Raw genomic sequence first — 20,437 nt, forward strand, 5'->3', positions numbered from 1 at the left:
GGCATTGTTTTCCATCCCATCCCAACTTGCTGTCCATAAACCAAGGTCAACACATTTAATACTTGTAGTTCTTTATGCTGTAAGTATACGCTGCAGTGAAATTGCTCCCAAATCTGCTCCCTGGTAGTGGAAATCACCATTCAAGAGACAATGATTTCTACTGTCACACAGGAGATTTGGGAAGCAACTTCATTTTCCCAGCACTTCAAGCCTCAGCTGACCTGATATAACTTGAAAGAGATATTCTTGATCAATGGAATGATAGCAACTGACAGCAGCTTTTAGACCTAGAGCAGAATAATGAGATGAGACACCAGAAATCCCCCCCAACATATAGTTTCATAACCCCAAATGAACATTCCCACACATACAGATTCTGAACGACCCACTTTTCTCTAGAGCATGTGGAAAAACCATGACATTGGATCAGCTACTGTTATTTTTAAAGTGACTTCAACTCTAAGCGCTTCCACCAGAACAAAAGTTCAAAATCATTGGAACTTTTCATTCATTTTACCCTGTCTTGTAAGAACCATTTTCACTCCCGCAAAGTAGTAACTATGTGGTATCAAAAAATGTCAAGAGACATTTTGCCAGTTACATCTCTTGACATGAAGCATTTTTCAGAACAATGCAGGGCATGCTCATTTGGAAAGTTGGCCTACAGAACTTCACAAAATTCTCCCCTTAAATGTGTGTTGATCACAAGAAGAGTGTAAGAGAGCAAGAAGCGATCTTCCCTGGCAACTTGCATCAAGTATTTAGAACTTTGTGCTAAGTCACTTAGACTGCCAGAATGGGGCATTTTGTATGATGCTAGTCAGTTTGCATCTGTCTCCTTCTGTGACTGTGATGTTCCATGAAGACAACTAATCTTTTTTTAGGGAAAAAAATGCAAACTATTAATTCAGTGTGGTGACCCTGCCAAAATACTGAAATGAACAACAGTAATAAAACTTTACACAATGGGTATTTTTAATACCATGGGAGTTAGGGAATAATGCTAAATGCTTAAACTCAAAGACCCAGTTTCCTGTGTTGGCACCAGCACTAGCATTAAATGTCCACACATCAGGCATTTTTAAATCTCAGCTTTAAATAAACGTTAAGTGACATGCATTTGAACTTAAACAACATCCCATTTCTTTTGTGGGCAGCTGCAGTTCTAACAAAAAATTACTGTGCCCTCCATCTGTCAGGAAGAACATTTCTGTTTGCACATAATCCATTTCAGTCTCCGCTGCATGGCTGTAGTTTATGGGCTCTCTGAAGTGGTATTTGACTCACACAAGCATGTCTTCATTTTTTCACCATTTCTCCTGGTTTGGGATAGACGCATGTACCTCAACTGAAATAATATATGCCTCGAAATCTCAAGCCTTTTTCTTTAAGCTACCAGTTCAAATCTAGCCCTTATCAGCAGTCGCTAGAGATGGGCCTGAATCAATCTGTGAAATAGGGTAGGTTGGACTCAGGTATGAGGTTGCCATTTCTATAAAGGACTATACCAAATCCAAAAACCTCTAAAGTTTGGGAAATTACAAACACAAATGAAGATCCACACTTTATGGCTCACATTGTATCATTACTAGAGACAGAGTTGTTACCAGAATCTGAGGGGTGTTTGGTGTCCTACTTGAAATGAATTGATGGCTTATATCCAGTTCTTCAAGAACAAGTATCCACCTCATTCAAATCCCTCCCCAAACTTTATTTCTGCCCCCTCGCCTACAAGAAACAAAGGAGTGGGAGAACGTAACAAACAAGGGAACAGAACCATCAAGCTCAGCATATACAGTAATGAGCAACAATGTAATCCAACTGCTGACATTCTTGGGTTTCCTCTCCCCTATTAGGGTTGCCAATTTTGGTTGGATATATTCCCAGAGGTTTCATCACATGACAATCTTTAATTAAAGATTAAACTTTAATTCCTGGAGACTTCTGGACAATCCAGGAGAATTGGCAACCCTACTCCCCTTCCTGACCACAGATACACCATTTATGATCTCATGCGTGAGCAGTGGGTATCACAGGCTGAGGTAGGCGGAGCCTCCCCAAACAGCCTGGTGTGGCCCCGCGCACACTCTGCCCCCAGACCGTCTCCTGCACTTCCTGCTCTTCCGTGGCCCAGCTGGCTGGGGCGGGGGCCACACTACCTGCCCAGCACTGAGGGCTCTGCACCCATGCCGCCCAGATGCCTGGCACTCCAGGGGGAGCTTGGGCAACCTGGGGTTGGGGCGCTCTGGGCTCCTGTGGGGGAGTGGGGACAGAAAGGGAGAGGGACGGGCAGGGCCTTGGGCAGCAGGGGAGGGGCCAGGGACTAGCCTCCCCGCAACAGCCAGTTCACCAACCGCCCATGACCTCCTCTTCTATTTAAAACTGCGTAAGGCCAGATCTTTATTTGTGTTTGTGAAGCATCCAGTATATCTTGGGAGGGGGCTCAAAAACACACTGATAAATTAAAGTGGGGGTGGGTAGCTCCCTTTTATGGACACCCAGCAGCTATAAAATACCTTAGTAGCTGTTCTCTAATTGCTCTACCTGTAAAGGTTTAAAAAGTCTCATTGCTATGCACAAGTAAAAGGAAGTGAGTGGGCACCTGGCCAAAAGAGCCAATGAGAAGCCTAGAACTTTTTAAAATGGAAACGACTCCCCTTTTCTCTGTCTGTTGTTGTTCTCCCAGGGAGAGGCAGACAGGGAGCAGTTATGCTGCAAGAAGCTTGGGGCCAGGTATGAAAAATCCTCAGTATCAGACCTGGAAACAACTCATTTGAAACCCCAGATATGTAAGTAGATCAGGAAATGTCTAGGAAGATGCAATTAGGTTTATCTCTTTTTATTTCTTTATGGTTTGTGGACTCCTCTGTGCTAACCCCAGGAGCTTTTGTTTTGCTTGTAACCTTTAAGCGGGACCCCAAGAAAGGTATTCTTGGTGCTTAATCCTTGTATTTATTCTTTTTAAATCTAGCAATATTCTCTCTTTTTTTTTTTTTTAAACAGAATTGGATTTGTGTGTCTTAAGAGGTCTGTGCACCGTTTAATTAGCTGGTGGTAACAGCTAGTTTCCCCTCTTCCCCCCCTTCTTTCTCAGCACTTCCCTGGGGGGGGGGGTGAAAGGGCTTGAGGGTACCCCACAAGAAGGAATTCTCAAGTGCGCCTTCCTGGGCTGTCAAAGGGGTTCTGCACTTGGGTGGTGGCAGCATCTACCAATCCAAGGTGAGAGAAAATCTGTAACCTTGGGAGTTTAATACAAGCCTGGAGCAGCCAGTATTAATTTTTTAGAATCCTTGTGGGTCCCCACCTTCTGCACTCGAAGTGCCAGAGTGGGGAATTCCCCTTGACTCCAACCAAATAATCATCAAGTTAAACATTAAAAACAAAACCCCCCACCACAGTTGGTACCTATTGTTCCTTGTTTGAAGTCTTCACAGAGAAGCCAAGGATTGAATTCAAATTGAAACTGAACTAACCTAGAGATGGCCCCTGTGGGTTAGGATTGATGCATAAGGCAATATAGGGAAGCTTGCGTTCCTAGAACCTATGCGCTGCATCTCGTCTATGAGCAGGGTTTCAGTCACCATGGAGATCAATTCGGCAAGCTTTAGCAGCTTTCAAAAATGCCATGTGTAAAGGGAACAAGATATGGGAAAGAACTGCTGACAATCAGATTGGGGTGAGTATGCTGAGCATCAAGTCTCAGCAGGTAGCGGTGTCCAAAAAGTGCATCCAAATTCTTTCTCAAACAGGAAAGTTCAGGTCAGAGAGGGCAGGAGGGAGGGGGTTGTTATGAAGAGATAGGTTATGGGAGACCTTGCTATTCTGTAGTTTAATATGCCTGGGAGCATTTACAAGCTCAAGAACTGGGCCAAACTGAGAATGTAAATATTTGGTTTCAGTTCCCCAAACTTGTCAGTATCTACCCTGCCAACCAAACCCCAACTGCGGACCAAAACAAATGAAAAGCAAGAGTTACATACACTGTACAACCGAGAGACAAAACTAACACACACGGCATTTGGCATGAGAAAATGAAGTAACTTGTAAAGTAAAATGAATTTGGTTTTGCTTGCGTTGGACAAGACTTACTGAAGAAGCTTGGTTTGAAACCTGATTTGGCTCAGTGATCACAGCATAGTAAGACCAAGGAGCTTTGCTCCCCCCCATTTAAAAAAAATGGCTTGCTGTGGACACCTGAAGCCTAACCCCACAAGATGCTGAGTGTAATGAACCGTGATCACATACACAGAGACACCACAGTCATCAGCAAAGAGCAAACCCATGAGCTTTACCACCAAAAGCAAGTGCTTCTCCCATGGAATTTAATAGCAAAGGTAAAATGGTCAAAAGCTCCTAAGTGACAATGGTACCCCAGTCATGCATTTTCAAAAGTGACTTAGGCACTTTAGAGCCTACATCCTACTGATTTTCTATTAGACTTAGGCTCTTAAGGCCCAGATCCTCCAAAGGTATTTAGGCACCTACCTTCACTTGAAATCAATGGGAGTTAGACCCCTAAATACCTTTGAGGATCTAGGCTCTAAGTGCCTATGTCACTTCTGAAAATGGGATTTAGGCACCTAAATCACTTGGAAACTTATGAACATTTTATCCTTGCTTCTTTAGTTAGTGGTGAATAAGTTGGAGGGTGTTCCAGTGCATGGCCCCAATGACTGTAAAGGGACATGATCACATACATTAAGCCAGTACAGGACAGCTACACTTCGTCTGAAGTAGGGTTCATCCTCAACTGAAGGGTGCTTAGTAACTCACAAAAGATGTTCAGTATCTTAAAGTACCAAGCCCCTACTGCCGTACATTCTTTTGAGGGCTTCAGTGGAGTCATGCTCTTTCCTCCAGGGGTGAATTAGGCCCATCAAGATTATGCTTCTTACAGAAGCCACATAGAAAATCTTCAGTGCAGCCAGAAATAGAACTCAGGTCCCTTTACTCCCACCCACGTGCATTAACTAAAAGCCCATCCTTTCTCCCCAGTCAAGTGAAAAAATACAATGCAAGCTCTTCTGCTTTACACAACTGCAGGAAATTCAGCTGTGCTTTACAGTTAAAAAGCAATGCACAGAAAGCGGACCTCTTTACAAGGGGCTAGCCTCATTTCTTCAAATACCCCAACCCTAAAAATAGCTCAACTTGCTAAACATACTTCAGCAGTTCCCGTTGCTCGCAGATCCTACGCAACTTTAAAACAAAAAACCTGGCAACATTTATTTAACCAACAATTAAAAAAGGAGGCCCCCAGCCGCCCCAATGATTCTTCCCAGTGGGTCTTAGATGTTTATGGAACACAATGAAAACAATAAAATCATGCTATTCCATCAAGGCCTTGGCAAGGCTTCTCAACCCAGGATAAATTGGCATGGTACATTAAAGTCCACAGATTACACAATGGTTTACAGGGTCACCACTAATAAGGGGTCCTTTTAAAAAAGATACTGTACATTTTAAACGTCACTCATGTAAAGGAAAATTGTAGTGACTAGTCCTAATTTCCTAGGAACAGATTGAGGCTGGACTCTGAGCATATACAAAGATGGAGATGGATAAAGGGAGCCTCTCACCTTGTGTCCCATCCCAGTTATGATTGCAATGACTATGCTAAGCCAAGCTCATGGCTAATGGCACTATCCACCCTAAAAGAAATGGGGAGAAAACAAGGCCATGATTCTTCCCCACCTTTGCACAGCAGCTGGCGAGCAGAGGAGTGGAGTGCATGCTGTACAACTTTAAGATGTGAAGCAGCATCCATGCTCCCCTGTGTGCCTGAGAGACTTAATGTCTCCTGGAACACCCACTGAAGAGAGACGCTTTAACATGCCGCCAGCCCTAAAGGCACAATTGATCCCATACATAGCTAAGTAAATAATAGCTAAAGGGAGCTAACACAGTGCAATTTCCAGATGACAGAACTGGGCCCTATGTCAGCATACAAGCAAGTATGGCAGCTTCCTGCTACTTTAGTCATTCCTATTAATATATGAAGTTTATCCATTTAAAAAAAATCATTGCCAACATACATGTTTTGTTAACTAGACAAAGGATTATCATATTTTAATGAATTGCAGTTTTCCTTTAAATAATAGCAATAATTTCCTGGAGTCTCAAAACTAAAGGAATTTTAATAATTAATGTGATTAAAGCCATTCCCACTATTCAACCTGCCAACTAATAGAAAATTCTGATCTGATGTGTAGCCTGATAATCAGCATGTAAAAACAAATGACGACACCTCAATTACATACATCACCAGCTCAATACTATTCTTAAATCTGAGATCCTGCCATTCCTAGTCTAGGTTAGGAATATCTCCACACACTGACTATATGTTAATCTTGAAAAATCAAAACCACACTATCAGGCTTTATTTTCCATCAGTTTTGACCACTGTAGGTGAATATTATTGGATGATTTAATCATTGGCTATATACACTCAGATAACAAGAGACTGTTCTGAACTAGACATAAGGAGAATGATCCCAAAAAGCCCATGAGGACTACAGCTAAACATTGTGTTATTCCAACATTATTATTGACATGCTCTGTACAAGCTGTGTTAGGCACCCTGGTACATTTAGACTAGATAACAAGATCAAAAGTGCATTTCAGTAGTAAGACTGGACTCACAATGAGAAAGCCCTGTAATATTTTGCAGCTACTCTTTTGGTTGCAGTGACCTACTGCTCCTTAGTGAGGCAAGCACTTGATAACAATCCAGGAGAAGTACATCTGATTTTCCCACCAAGTGAACTGTTGAAGCAGTTCCTTTAGCTCTCCAGTTCAGTCTATCCTGGGATCACAAACTTTTCCATTCAAGTCCAGGTGGCTCATCTACTCTTTATAATATGTGTGCAAATATTAAAGTCAGCTGGATAGGCTGTGTGAATGAGCACAGAGGAGAAAAGATGAACTGTTACAGCTGTCTTTACTTCTATGGATCAAGGCTGAGAAGCAACAGTGTTAGATTCTAAAACTATAGGACACATCCTCAACTGGTATAAATTAGCCCCTCCCCACTGAAGAGGCTTGGGCAATTTACATCAGCTGAGGACCTAGTCTCCAAATCAGAGAAGAATAAAACTCTGTGCTACTTTTAAGTGCCCATACCACACAATACTCCATCCTTGTGCAAATATAGTTATAACTTATAGTAAACACTTCCTTTTCTTTTTTTTTCCCCAAAAGGCAACCTTAAAATATTTTTTACCTTTTTTAAAAAAGAAAAAGCCTGAAAGCTGGGCTTGGTAACATCTCCTCAAATATCGACTGGTTAAGAAACACACTAGAAGAAAAATAGTTTTAGTGCTGAAGCACAGTATGAAATGTACACAATCAAAGTGGTGCACAAGCGCCCCCCGTCCAATGCACAGCGCACTACAAGCAAATCCAGGGGAAGAGAGACTTTCTTACCAAAGTCCCTCTCAAAATCCATCCGAACTAGTGACAGAGGGATATAGCTTAAAACACAAAGAGTTCCCAGTGTCCGGGGAGACGCAAAGACACCGCTGAGTGTGGGAGTGTGAACATTGCTCATCACGAATTCCTTCCACACTTTCCCGACCTCTGCAGCCCCCTCCTAAGCTAACTGCTAATATCTATTGTTCTGCACAGCCAAACAAAGCCAGGAGCTCATTGAAACACACACGCTCCCTGTCCCCTTCTGTAGAGAACAGAGAGGAGGAAGGATCTTAGGGCACAGAGATAATGAATCTTAGCAAGAGTCACCTACCAGATTTCGGCCTCCATCTCCCCTGCAGAAAGGAGACCTAGTCAATCTCCCACACACCCCAGCACGGTTTTAGGCTCTTACCTAGGCTGCTGCCCGGAGCCGAAAGAATGCAGATGCAGATTCCAGCTGTTGCAGCTCGCTGGACGCCTCCAGTTCTGATCTCCTAGTCCAGCCAGAGGCAGCTTTTTGGAAAAGCTGGGAAGAGGGGGAGGGAGGGAGAGAGAGAGAAAGAAATATGCAAAGACAGGAAGTGGAGACGGCAGCGGCCAGTGCGGGAGATTAATGGGAACCAGTAACCCAGCAGCCAACAAAGGAACCTGCTCCCTAATCACTGCCTGCAGCCAACGCCACAAAAACGGGCTGGCTTCACAAAGGAGAAGTCATTGCCCTCCCAAGCATGCAGCCCCCAAACTGATTTCTAGTCCCAGGGAGATGTGGGAAGCTCTGGACTGTCTGCAGAATGACAGCCCCAGGGAACATGTGGATCCTGGCCAGTCAGAGAGGGGACCAATCCCTCCAGGCAGCAGCAAAGGGCAATACAGCATGGCCCTTGGGGTCAGACTGAAATGAGTGAGACGGGGACCTATTGCCCTGATTTATTTTTAAGTGGACTCTTGTATTTTATTTGTATTGTTTATTATTTGTATTAAACAATAAAACCTCTTCTCTTAGAGAAGCCACCCTTCAGTGTTGTCAGGAGCAAGATAAACTGCAACTTTCTTGCATTTTCATACACAGACCCTCATGTAGACCATATGGTTTTAATCATAGGAGAAGAAGTGGATCTGATAGTATGCATGGAAACTGTGAGAGCTTGGGGTGAGAGAACCGACTGTTACAAAAATCTAAAAAGTTCTCCAAACTCATAATGAAAGAATATTAAAGTCACCGTATAAATCTCCAAAGGATGGGGAAGAGAGGGGAGAGGAAACGGCATGCATATGAACTTCATTAATGGTATCTGTTGTGCAACTCCAGTCTGCTAGGGCTAGCCTTACTCATAACAATACTGTAATGAACTCCTCCTTAGTGAATGGGAACAAAACTGTCCAACTATGGGTCATAAGCCCTATAACCAGTAAGAGACAAAATAAATGTGAGGCCCTGATCCTGCACCCAAATGGTGCCCGCACTGATCCAGTTGTGGGATCAGCAACACACCAAAACTTAAGGGAACATGAAAATATTGGAATGGTGTACCTGGCAAAGAAAATATGGTGCCACTTTTCTAGATGTCTGTTAAATACTCATAGAGAACACTAGCATCTTATGGGCCAAATCCTTAGCATTGATTTCAATGCAGCTATACCAGTGGGTAGCTGCATTGAAATTTACCACTGAGAACCTGGCCCACAATGTTTAATGTAATATAAATATGGATCACCCTATAAAAGACCCACATTGCCAGCAATTAGCTGCAATAGCCAACTGGTTTATTTGTGAAATTAATAGGGGGGGGGGGTTGAGAAAAACACAAAAGTCTTGGAGAGGTAAATATTTATACAGAGATAAATCACATCATAATGTATTAAGTGAAAGGGAAAAGATCAGAAAGGCACCAAATCAGGAAAACACAAGGGCCAGATTTGTAAAGGTATTCAGGCACATAACTCAAGGGGAATTGGGAACCTCAATACCTTTAAAATTCTGGCCCTATGACATTTGCTTAATTTTATGCATGTGCTTAAGTGGGACCTAATCATAGTTAGAATTACGCACATGCTTACCTGCTTTCCTAGTAGGGATGCTTTCCTGAATCAAGACAGAGGGGAAAGAGATTTTCTTCACTTCCACAGCACACATACAAATAAGTTACTGGTGATGAATTTTGATATCTAAAGACAGTATAGTCCCACATGACAAGGAAATATGATATAGCTGTCTGGCATTTCACAAACCCACTTACATTTCAGAAAAAGAATATAAAGGAAATAAGTGCAACACTCGTCTGGTTTCTAATGCTAAAATGTGTTTCAAAGCACTTCAGCTGTCAGCCTTCTTGTAGCAGATGTATTTACTCAGCTGCAAAAAGTGTATTGTGTCACTGTACATCTAAAATGGTGGGAGTTTATGTTACAACATACAGATAATAACTGAACTAACTCTTGTTTAAAAAGTTGCTGTTAAAAATATTATGAAAAATCATGGCAGGAACAAAAATGAATAAATCTATCTTTTCTAACCAAGGAAAGGACACAGAAGAAGCTTTCGTTAGTTCCATCCCATATCTTCATATATTATGCCCATGCAATAGTGGCTATTTCAAAATGTAGCATCCGGAAGATGAAAATGGATGTAACACCAGCAGAATGAGAATCAGCAGTTCCCTACTCTAACACTGACTCATTGTGTCATCTTGGTTAATCACATAACGTATATGTGCCTCAGTTTACTCACCAACAAAAGAGATATAAGGACTTTGCAAGACTTTAATATTTGTAAAGCACTTTGAGAAGCCCCAGATAAAAGGCAATAAATAAGTGCAACATATTAATCATTTATAGATTAAAATTATTGTTATTTTTATATGCAGTGTAGCGTGTCTCTCTCTCATCAACAGAAATTGGTCCAATAGAAAATATTACCTTGCCCACTTTGTCTCTCTGTTATTTTTATGTGAGACAAGAATAAAGTCTTATATGTACTAAGTTTGTACTGAACCAGAAACAACCTATATGTATTCAGACAGTGAGCAGGGACTGGGTGTCCCAAAATAAGTTGTCCAGGCAACTGGAGATAAATATTCACCTCCCACGTGAAAGCCCATGCTGTCATATGAGGATAATTAATAAAGTCTAAAAAAGCCAAAAATGGCTGAAATTTTAAAATTGGATGGGAACAGACCACAAATCCCAGTGATGATTGAACCTGGGTCATATTGTAAACAGAAAGAACTCTCAGCCTTGCTTGTAGCTCTTTTCTTGGCTTCACACAGACTCAATAGGTTTCAGAGTAGCAGCCGTGTTAGTCTGTATCCGCAAAAAGAACAGGAGTACTTGTGGCACCTTAGAGACTAACAAATTTATTAGAGCATAAGCTTTCGTGGACTACAGCCCACATCCGAAGAAGTGGGCTGTAGTCCACGAAAGCTTATGCTCTAATAAATTTGTTAGTCTCTAAGGTGCCACAAGTACTCCTGTTCTTTTTACAGACTCAACAGACATTCTAGGCTTCAGAACAATGCACAGACAGAGTGACAATCCTGGAATTTTATTATATACATACATCCAAGGGACATCCTTAGCTGTTAAAACCTGGGGCAGCCACCCATGTCACCCACCTTTTAGATTTCCTCTAAAGTGCTAAAAAAAATGTAATTTTGCAAAGCGCTTACATTGTCATTTGAAAAAAAAAACAAGGTATGGGTGACTGAGCCTCTAGTCTCAGTAGCTGTCCAAAATGAACATTGAAAATCCTGCCCAAAGAGAGAAGCCCGGCTTCTGGGAACTAGGGGGTGAGGGGAATGGGGAAGATCTTTCTCGACTGTTCTCACCATCATGTAAAACAAATGAAACAGATACACTGAAAACACCTGAACCAACTTGTTTTTCATCCCAGTTGCTGGTGTAAGCCCCATTCAGCAGAGCGCCTAAGCCAGGGGTGGGCAAACTACGGCCCAGGGGTTGCATCCAGCCCTTCAGACATTTTAATCTGGCCCTCGAGCTGCCGCCGGGGAGCAGAGTCTGGGGCTTGCCCCGCTCCGGCATTCGTCGGGGAGCGGGGTCGGGGTCTTGCCCTGATCCTTGTGTACTGTGGCTCCGTGTGGCTCTCGGAAGCAGCGGCACGACCTCCCTCCGGTTCCTACACATAGGGGCAGCCTTGAGGCTCGGCACGCTGCCACCGCCCCAAGTGCCACCCCTGTAGCTCTCATTGGACAGGAACCATGGCAATGGGAGCTGCAGGGGCGGCGTCTGCAGACGGGACAGAATGCAGAGCTGCCTGGCTGCACCTCCACATAGGAGCCGGAGGGGGGACATGCTGCTGCTTCTGGGAACTGCTTGAGGTAAGCACCACCTGGAGCCTGCACCCCTGACTCCCTCTCATGCCCCAACCCCCTGCCCCAGCCCATATCTCCCTCCTGCCCTCTGAATCCCTTGATCCCAGCCGGGAGCACCCTCCTGTACCCCAAACCCTCATCCCCAGCCCCACCCCAGAGCCTGCACCTCCCCAGTCAGAGCCCTCACCACCCTCTGCACCCCAACCCCCAATTTCGTGAGCATTCATGGCCCACCATACAATTTCCATACCCAGATGTGGCCCACCCCTGGTCTAAGCACATGCTTAAGTGCACTGCTGAAGAGGGAGACTTAAGCGTGTGCTTAAATTTATCCCTTCAGGCCAGCTGGGAAGGGCTTGTTTATTACAAAGTGAGTCTCTGGCAAGCAGCTGGCTGCTGCTCTAATGAAGCAATTGAGAGATGCTGATAAAATGTAAGTTAAGAGAGGGTCCTTTTCTTCCTTTGCTGGATAGATTACAGCTAGCACAGGCAAAGCCTAAAACAGAGGGATGGAGGAACTGAAAATCAGGGCCAACATGCCTGATTGTTGGCTCTAGCCAAACTGCACTGAGCACAGCAACTGAATGTAAAGAAGGTTTGTATGCCCACTTTGCTTCTCCCTCTATGCCTCCCCCTCACCCCCCAGCATAGGTTAGAAACCCTCAGAACTGTTCTAACATATACTCACCTGCAACAGCTTCCTGTACAGTCCCCTCCGAGGGAGTGGTGTAGCCCTGATTCCAGAGGATGTAGAGACAGCGTGAGTCCCACTACACTGGGGATGTTCTCTGATGCCCATATATGCCTGTTTTACAATCTTTTTGCTATCAAAACAGTGTAAAGAGGCCTGGGTAGAATGGACAATCAGGCCTAAGGGTATGTTACCAGCCTTCCAGTAACTTGCAACAGTGCCTTCAATGCCACAATGCATGTGGACAGGATTCAATTTTCTAGGTAAGGGTCTGTCAGCAATGCCATATAAACCACAAGTTTGAGGGGTTTATATCTGAGCATCAAACCAAAACTCCGCATACCCAGAATGAAACGAGACTTTAGCTTTCCTGTGCTTTTGCTGGTTCCAATGCAGCCCTGAGAATTATTTAATTTTTTTTTTTTTTTTTGGTATTGAAATAGTAGTAATATTGTATTCTCATAAACTCTGATACGCCACAGCAAAAGTAACTAGTTAAATATCCTTGAAAGCATTACTGCCTTGTTCATTTTAAAAGGCAACTTAATGAATGACAAATTACATTATAGTTACATGTTTTTGCTGAGCTACCACCTTGAAATTGTCAGGAGAACACAATGGCAGCAATGCTCCAAAACTGGACCAGGACCCTGTGCTCTTTATGTAGATGTGCAACTTTATAGCACTGGCATTATGTAGCAAGCAACAGCTGCATGAAGTGTGGTCATTTTTCTTCATATCATTTTAAACATACCATCAAAGAGCAATGGTTTCACAGAAAGTGATTTTGCAAGAAGTGTAGCTGTAGCTATGAAGTGTTCCATTGCTTTACAAATAATTTCAGGATTTTTTCTGGCATATAAAGTCATGAAATATAATATTGTAATACCTCCAAGGTAGAGTAGTGCTTTAAATCACTGTGTATAATATTGCTTAAATGAGATACAAGTCCTTTTACATGTAGAGAACTCAAAGGGCTTGGCTTGTTTAGCCTAACCAAACAAAGGCTGAGGGGAGATATGATTGCTCTCTATAAATACATCACAGGGATAAATACCAGGGAAGGAGAGGAGTTATTTAAGTTAAGTGCTAATGCTGAGACAAGAACAAATGGATTTAAACTGGCCATCAACAAGTTTAGGCTTGAAATTAGACCAAGGTTTCCACTCAACAGAGGAATGAAGCTCTGGAATACCCTTTCAAGGGGAGCAGTGGGGAGGCAAAAAACCTAACTTGTTTCAAGACTGAGCTTAATAAGTTTATAGAAGGGATGGTATGATGAAATTGCCTAAAATGGCATGTGGCCCATCTGCAATTGCTAGCAGCAAAAGTCCCCAACAGCCATAGATGGGGAACTAGATGGGAAGGGCTCTGAGTTAGTTAAACTTTCGTTAAACTTTGAAATACCTTATTTTTTATTACATTTGTAGCCCATGTCATGACTTTGATACACAATTTGCGCATACATGATTTATCTCTCTCATATAAGATGCTAAATCTGCACACTGGGATCTGTAAACCTATATTTATTCATGCCATATATAAGCAAATAAAAAAATTCATTTCCTCTAAGCTTATAGAAACTTTTTAATTTTAAGAATAACTGGAATGTACTAACATCAAGAAATTGAACTGCACCAACATTGGCTGGACCAGTATTAAATAGTGTTATAGTAGATGACAGTCTTAGAATGTTAACCCTACGTTTTTCTGTTTCTGGTATTTTCCCATCAAAGTTGCCCCTTACTGCAAACTAGATTGCAATTAAGCTTTTTGCTTACTGAGCTCCAAGGCTTCTTGTGACATCTTTTATTTTCTACAGGGGAAAACAGACAGTATTAGGGAGAGCAAAAGTCTATGTTCTGTGTTAAGCATGGCAAAAGAAGTAACAGTATTTCTTTTATATTGTTGTGTAGAGAGGGGTTCGATATATATCTCTGGTGTCTCAGTAAATATGTCCTTAATTAGGTGCTACTTACACTCTTCAAGTCTTACAACACAAGTACACTTTCACAATTACAGAATAAAACAAGGTTCACAGTATTGCAGCTGGGCTCTCACTTCACTTCAGATAATTCTCATATCTCCTCACTGATTGGCTTGCAACTTCCCGCCCTTATATACCCGTGAGGCAACATTTTAGGAGGTTTGAGGAAAATGTAGTTCTCATAGGGTTACCATTCGTCCGGATTCCCCCGGACATGTCCGGATTTTTGAATTAAAAATAGCGTCTGGGGGGAATTTGTTAATGTCCGGACTTCCCCCCCGCAGAGCACGTGCGGCTAACAGGGCAGCCGGATGGTGCGACTTACATGTGGCTCCGAGAGAGAGTCCCTCCTCCCCCTGCAGCAGAGCTCACTCACTCCCTCCCTGCATTCGCCTCCGGCAGTCTGGAGCTCCTCCCGCACTGCTGCCCAGCGTGCCGGGAGAACGGCTCAGACAGTTCCTGAGCAAGCTCCCAGAGAGACCTTAGGCGAACCGAAGGCCAACGACAAGGGAGCCAGGGGGTCGGAGAAGGGGCAGGGAGGTTCTGGAGGGGGCAGTCAAGAGACGGGGGGGGGTCGGGAGTTCGGGAGGGGGCTTTCTGGGAGGTGTGTGGATAAGGTTTTGGGCAGTCAGGGTACAGGTAGGGGGTAGGGTCCTGGGGGGCAGTTTGGGGGGGGGGGTCTTAGGAGGGGGCAGTTAGGGGACAAGAGGCAGGGAGGCTTAGGTAGGGGGTGGAGTCCTGGGGGGCAGTTAGGAGCAGGGGTCCCAGGAGGGGGCAGTCAGGGGACAAGGAGCGGGGGGGGGGTTGGGAGTTCTGGGGGGGGCTGTCAGGGAGCAGAAGTGGGGAGAGGGATCGGAGCAGTCAATGGGACAGGGAGCAGAGGGGTTTAGATGGGTCGGGAGTTCTGGGGGGGGGGCTGTCAGGGGGTGGGGAGTGGTTGGATGGGGCATGGGAGTCCCAGGGGTCTGTCTGGGGGTGGGGGGGTGGATAAGGGTTGGAGCAGTCAGGGCACAGGTAGGGGGTAGGGTCCTAGGTGGCCAGTTAGGATGGGGGGAGGGTCTCAGGAGGGGGCAGTCAGGGGACAAGAGGCAGGGAGGCTTAGGTAGGGGGTGAAGTCTTGGGGGGGGGGCAGTTAGGGGCAGGGGTCCCAGGAGGGGGCAGTCAGGGGACAAGGAGCGGGGGGGAGGGTTGGGGATTCTGAGGGGGGCGGGAAGTGGGTGGGGCAGGGGCGGGGCCAGGGCAGGACAGGGGCGGGGCTCGGGCGGGGCTCCTCCTGTCCTCTTTTTTGCTTGCTGAAATATAGTAACCCTAGTTCTCAGAAAGTTTGGAAGATTCTATGAGATTCTACAAAGGTCCAGAACATTCTAGGAGGGTAGTGAATAATGAATCCACATACAGAATACCTGAAACATTTTACTTCAAACGTTCTATTTTCCCTTTTGTCATTAACAAAAACGGCACCCCCAAAGCCCAGCACCCAAAGCACCTAGGTCACCTGTCCTAAATCCAGCCCTGCTGTTCTTAATGACTTAAGAGCAGTTGTATGGTACTCTTAAAGATGACTACATAAAACTGGCCCCTTGTTATTCAACAGTTCTAGCTTTGTGCGTATTGTCCCACCTGCTAATTTTAGTGACAAAACTAACTTTTTTACTGCTTTTCTTACTACTGTTTGCCTTGCAGACTCAATGCTGCTATGACTGATTGAGCTGTAGATTCTGTTCCAGCTTGTGTATCTTCAAATACAGTCAGGTCTACAAAACTGGGGATGATGTAGGAGATGGACAGAGCCCTGCTTAGCTCTGGGAGCCCAGGCTGCATTTGCAGGTCTGACAATTAAACTAAAACAATCATTTTATTTGTAAATGGGACACATTTCATCTGGAGTCACTTAGAGCAACCTTTCCAGAATTCTGTACCCCTTTCAGGAGTCTGATTTGTCTTGCACACCCTAAATTTCATCTCACTTAAAAATACGTGCTTACAAAATCAGACATAGAAATACAACAGTGTCACAGCACACTATTACTGAAAAATGGTTTACATTCTCATTTTTACCATATAATTATAAAATAAATCAACTGAAATGTAAACAGTGTACTTACATTTCAGTGTATAGCATATAGAAAAGCATAAACAAGTTATTGTATGAAATTTTAGTTTGTACTCACTCGCTAGTGCTTTTTATGTAGCCTGGTGTAAAAAGAGTCAAATCTCTAGATGAGTTGATGTCCCCCACCCCACAAGACCTCTGGGTCCTCCGGGTACCCCTGGTTGAGAACCACTGATTTAGAGCCCATAGGAGGAGACCTGCACTTGACAAAGAGGACTAATGCAATTTCAAGGAACTTTGCCGAGTAGGGGTTATAATCTGCTCGGGGTTGCCATGGGGACGTTCATATCGTTAATATGCCGAGAGGGTTTTTTGGGCTAAGAAACTGAAGTTCAGCCATTCTTGTACTCCTGACCCTAAGGGGGAACCGCTACCTCCAGCTGCAGGGGAGGGTGCATCGCCCCTGGGAGCCGCGCGGGGTCGGGCAAGCCCCGCTGCGGGGCCCGGGGAGCGCTTTCCCCGAGGCAGAGCCCCGGCTATAGAACCGGGAGAACTGCCCCTGGGAACAGGCCCGGGGCTGAGCTCCTCCAGCGGCGGGGGACGCGCCCGCGGAGCAGCCAGCGCTGGCCCGCCCACTTCCCGGTTCACCAATACCGGCCATTCAGCGCACGCGCATTGTGATGCACTGTCCGTGTTCCAGCCGCAGGCACGGCCCGCGTGGGGCGAGAGGAGCAGCAGCTGAGCCCGCCCACTTCCCGGTTCACCAATACGGCCTGCAGTCGGCACCAGCCCCCGCCCCCGCCCCGCCGAGGCCGCAGCAGCTAGCGGAGCCGGCAGTTTGGCCTTGATAAGCGCGGGGGGGGAGGCGCTGCTCCCTGCCCGCCTGTCGCTGTGCAGCCAGCCGCCCTGCTGCTTCCTCCCTCCCTTCCCCCCCGCGCTGCACCGAGACACGGTGAGTGCCGCCGCCCTGCCCCAGCGGCCCCTCGGCACTAGCCCTGGGGAGCTTCCCAGCCCTGCCTGCCTCTGGGGTTGTTGGTTGTCGGGTTGCCTACAGCATAGATAGCCTCAGGGGAGCTGGCCCCCACTTCCCACCCCCGAGCTCTGTCTCCCCCTAAGCCAGCTGGGGGGCTGTTCTGATGAGTCTGCCTGTGTCTCTCCGGCCAGGGCCCGAGGAATGGCGAGCGGCCGGCCAGCGAGGCGGACCTGTGGCATCGCTCAGCGCACGGCAGGGCTGGCTCAGGAAGTCCTGGAACGGGCTAAGCGGCGGAAAGTGAGCTGGCCGGAGCCTGTGGTCAGTGTCTAGAAACAGCAATTCCTCCTAGTCTGGTTTTTACTAACGAACCCTTAGGAACAATCAGTGCAGCTTTCCCTTGCGCTCCAGGAAGAGTACAGGGGTAGTTAATCCAGTGCTAGTTTTAGGTGTGAATAGCCACTTAAGTGTGGAGGGTTGCGGCCTCTTCTGATTTACCCAGGGCAGTTACGGATTTGGGGGATGCTGTGTCCCCCCTGTACCCCCTCTTGAAGACCTGCTTGCTGAACCAAACAAATCCAGACTTTATGTGGCTAGAAGAACTTCAGATTCTCTTCTCTGACTCTATAGTGTCCGGTCTGTAACAACTCATTGATGACGTTGCTTATAGAAGATGGGGCTGTAACAATGTCACTGTATAAACCTGGCATCATTATTTTGGGCAGCTAAAAATACTTTTTAAAGGTGGCAACCTTCCACAACCAACTTATCACTTGTATACTTTCTCTAGTGCCCATCCCTCTTGCTTCTGCCAGAGAATTTCAGTCCATTCTCCCTGCTTAGGCAAGAGTGGAGATGGGGGATTAAGGGCATGGCTAGGCTTTTCAAAAGTATCTAAGTGACTTGAGAGCACAAGTCTCTTTAAAATCTCACCCTATATTCCTTTGGGTATTTGGATGACTTGCTCAGCACACACAAATCATGTTTGTCTCCGTCACCATAAACTCCCTCAAGAGTAATGCAGGCTAACTTGCCTGCAGTGCAATAATGCTTTAAGTAGCCAAATCCCAGTCTTGCACAATGGTGTTAGTTCCCTAAAAATTCCTCTGAAATTTCAATTGTGTAAGGTAGTGTTTAGTTCCTGCCTGAAATTGTGTGCTGTTAAACAGCTGTCACATCTAGCCCCGCAGGTATCTGTATTTTAGTGATGGATGAATTGATGCTAATATATTATAGTAGTTTATACTTCAGCTTGTTAACTATGGTTTTAATTTGTTAAATATGAAAAATACTTTAAACAGTGTTCTCAAACTAAGCACTTACTGGTGCTTGGGTATTTTCAATTTATAGTGATAGAGAATTGTATAGCATCTTACAGACAGGTAAGGAGACTGAGCCCTTCCCTGAATAACTTAAATAGATTTTCTGTATATATCTGCGGCCACTTAAATTGGAACAAGGTGGTACGTTCTCTATTGCTCATGCAGGGAGTGATCATGCTCTACTGAAACTCATTCAGCATGGTCACAGTGTGTTGACTCCCCTAGTTTTTCTACCATGTGGAGTTGTCAGGCTGCTGTGTAAGTTGTGAAATCAATACAAGACGGAGAGGGTTGCAAAAGCATCGCAGCCCGACTTGCTGACTGAGTATTGCCCCATGTGAAGACACTGCTAACCTTTAGCTTCAAAGGTGACATGTTAACTGCAATTGTTCAAATATTGTAGGTTTGAAATGGAGGCAAATTGAATGTAATGAAAAAGATTTATTTTGAGAGAGCTGTAGGATTGAAAATACCAGTGAATATAAACTAATACATGTGAAACTCAGTTTCACAAAAATGTTGATCTAAGGCTGGTCTATACTGAAAACTTACATTGGTATAGCTGCATCTCTCAGGGAAAAATCCACACCCTGAGAGACGATGCTGCTGCAGTGTTTTAATTATAGACATATCCTTAATGATTGCCCTTATACCTCATGTCCCATAGGGACCTATCATATGAATGTGCAGGACTTAGACATGTAGTGTTTACATTTTAATTAGCTATAATACATGAGGACGCTTTAATATCCCTTAGTACAAAGTCAAGCTTGGCTACCTTTCCATTTGGTAAACAGTCAAAGCAAGCAAATCTTCAAGGCTGCTTAACAAATAAATTAGTATCTAACTCAGTGCTTTGAGAAAGACTGAAGTCAGGTAATTGTTTCACATAGTGTAGCCGTGGGTTGACTGAATGTAATCATACAGTAAAGGTCTTCATTGCCTCTGATGTATGTTACCAAGGATAGAGTAAAGCCAGTGTGGCATAGTTTTTAATTGGCTACATAACATACAGTAATAGCCTACAGATGGTTCAGTTTCACCGTGGAGAAAACTGTCAGAACTAAGCAGGATTTTGTTGTTTAAGCTGCTAGCATCACTGCAGTAATGTCCAACTGGACTGGCTTTTATGAATTAAATGCACAAGGCATGAGCTGCAGAGGTGCCTCAGCAGGTTTTTGCTTTCAACCAAATAACATGACATAATGACTTATACAAATTTGTTTAATAACAGGAAGAAGATTCTGAACGTCTCAGTGCAGCATTTGCTTCAGTAGTGGAGTTCATGAGTCGAACCACAAAGGAGTGTGAGGTAAATTTTATGTGGGAGGGATGGGAGGAAATATCCTAATGTGGTGCCTGTTAGTGGCTCAGTTCCATTGCTGTTAGGAAAACTAGGAATGAACTAGAGATTCAGAGCAACCTCACAAGTTGATCAATAAGAGCTTTGGTAGTGGCTTCTAGGGCCTTGTCTAAAACAAGAAATCTAGGAACATCTCCCACCCTCACCATAGTATCTGTGTGAGAGCAAGTTTAGACTGATGCATTTTTACCACTGTCTTTTAAACCTGCTCTGAGTTGGGTTAGATAATATTACTGTTACTAGCATTGATGGAATTGTAATGGAGTAACAGCCTAAGGCGGCTGCCCATTTCTTCCTCTCAGCTGGAAGA

The 20,437-nt window shown here is 44.7% G+C and overlaps 2 protein-coding genes across 16 annotated transcripts in view; one reads left to right on the forward strand and one right to left on the reverse strand.

Moving 5' to 3' along the window:
• Positions 1 to 17,091, reverse strand: part of DENND2B (DENN domain containing 2B) — a 307,166-nt gene extending 290,075 nt beyond the window's left edge. For 4 of the 13 annotated variants that reach the window (XM_042858849.2, XM_065592191.1, XM_065592188.1 and 1 more), the window contains exon 1: positions 7,826 to 7,958. The gene's annotated coding sequence lies outside the window, so the exon portion shown is untranslated. Of the gene's footprint in view, positions 1 to 6,642; positions 6,776 to 7,222; positions 7,310 to 7,744; positions 7,966 to 16,590 lie in introns of those variants that run through there. The other 9 variants (XM_065592178.1, XM_065592173.1, XM_065592180.1 and 6 more) reach the window with 5 other exon arrangements.
• Positions 1 to 20,437, forward strand: part of AKIP1 (A-kinase interacting protein 1) — a 63,465-nt gene that overhangs the window by 38,650 nt on the left and 4,378 nt on the right. The window contains exons 1-3 of one of the 3 annotated variants that reach the window (XM_005291716.5): positions 17,179 to 17,424; positions 17,637 to 17,763; positions 19,999 to 20,076. In XM_005291716.5, the coding sequence (XP_005291773.2) occupies positions 17,647 to 17,763; positions 19,999 to 20,076 (195 nt within the window). In that variant the 5' untranslated portion in view covers positions 17,179 to 17,424; positions 17,637 to 17,646. Of the gene's footprint in view, positions 1 to 17,178; positions 17,425 to 17,636; positions 17,764 to 19,998; positions 20,077 to 20,437 lie in introns of those variants that run through there. The other 2 variants (XM_008163789.4, XM_065592206.1) reach the window with 2 other exon arrangements.

This window comes from Chrysemys picta, chromosome 4, assembly GCF_011386835.1.
Source record: "Chrysemys picta bellii isolate R12L10 chromosome 4, ASM1138683v2, whole genome shotgun sequence".
Taxonomy (NCBI): domain Eukaryota; kingdom Metazoa; phylum Chordata; order Testudines; family Emydidae; genus Chrysemys; species Chrysemys picta.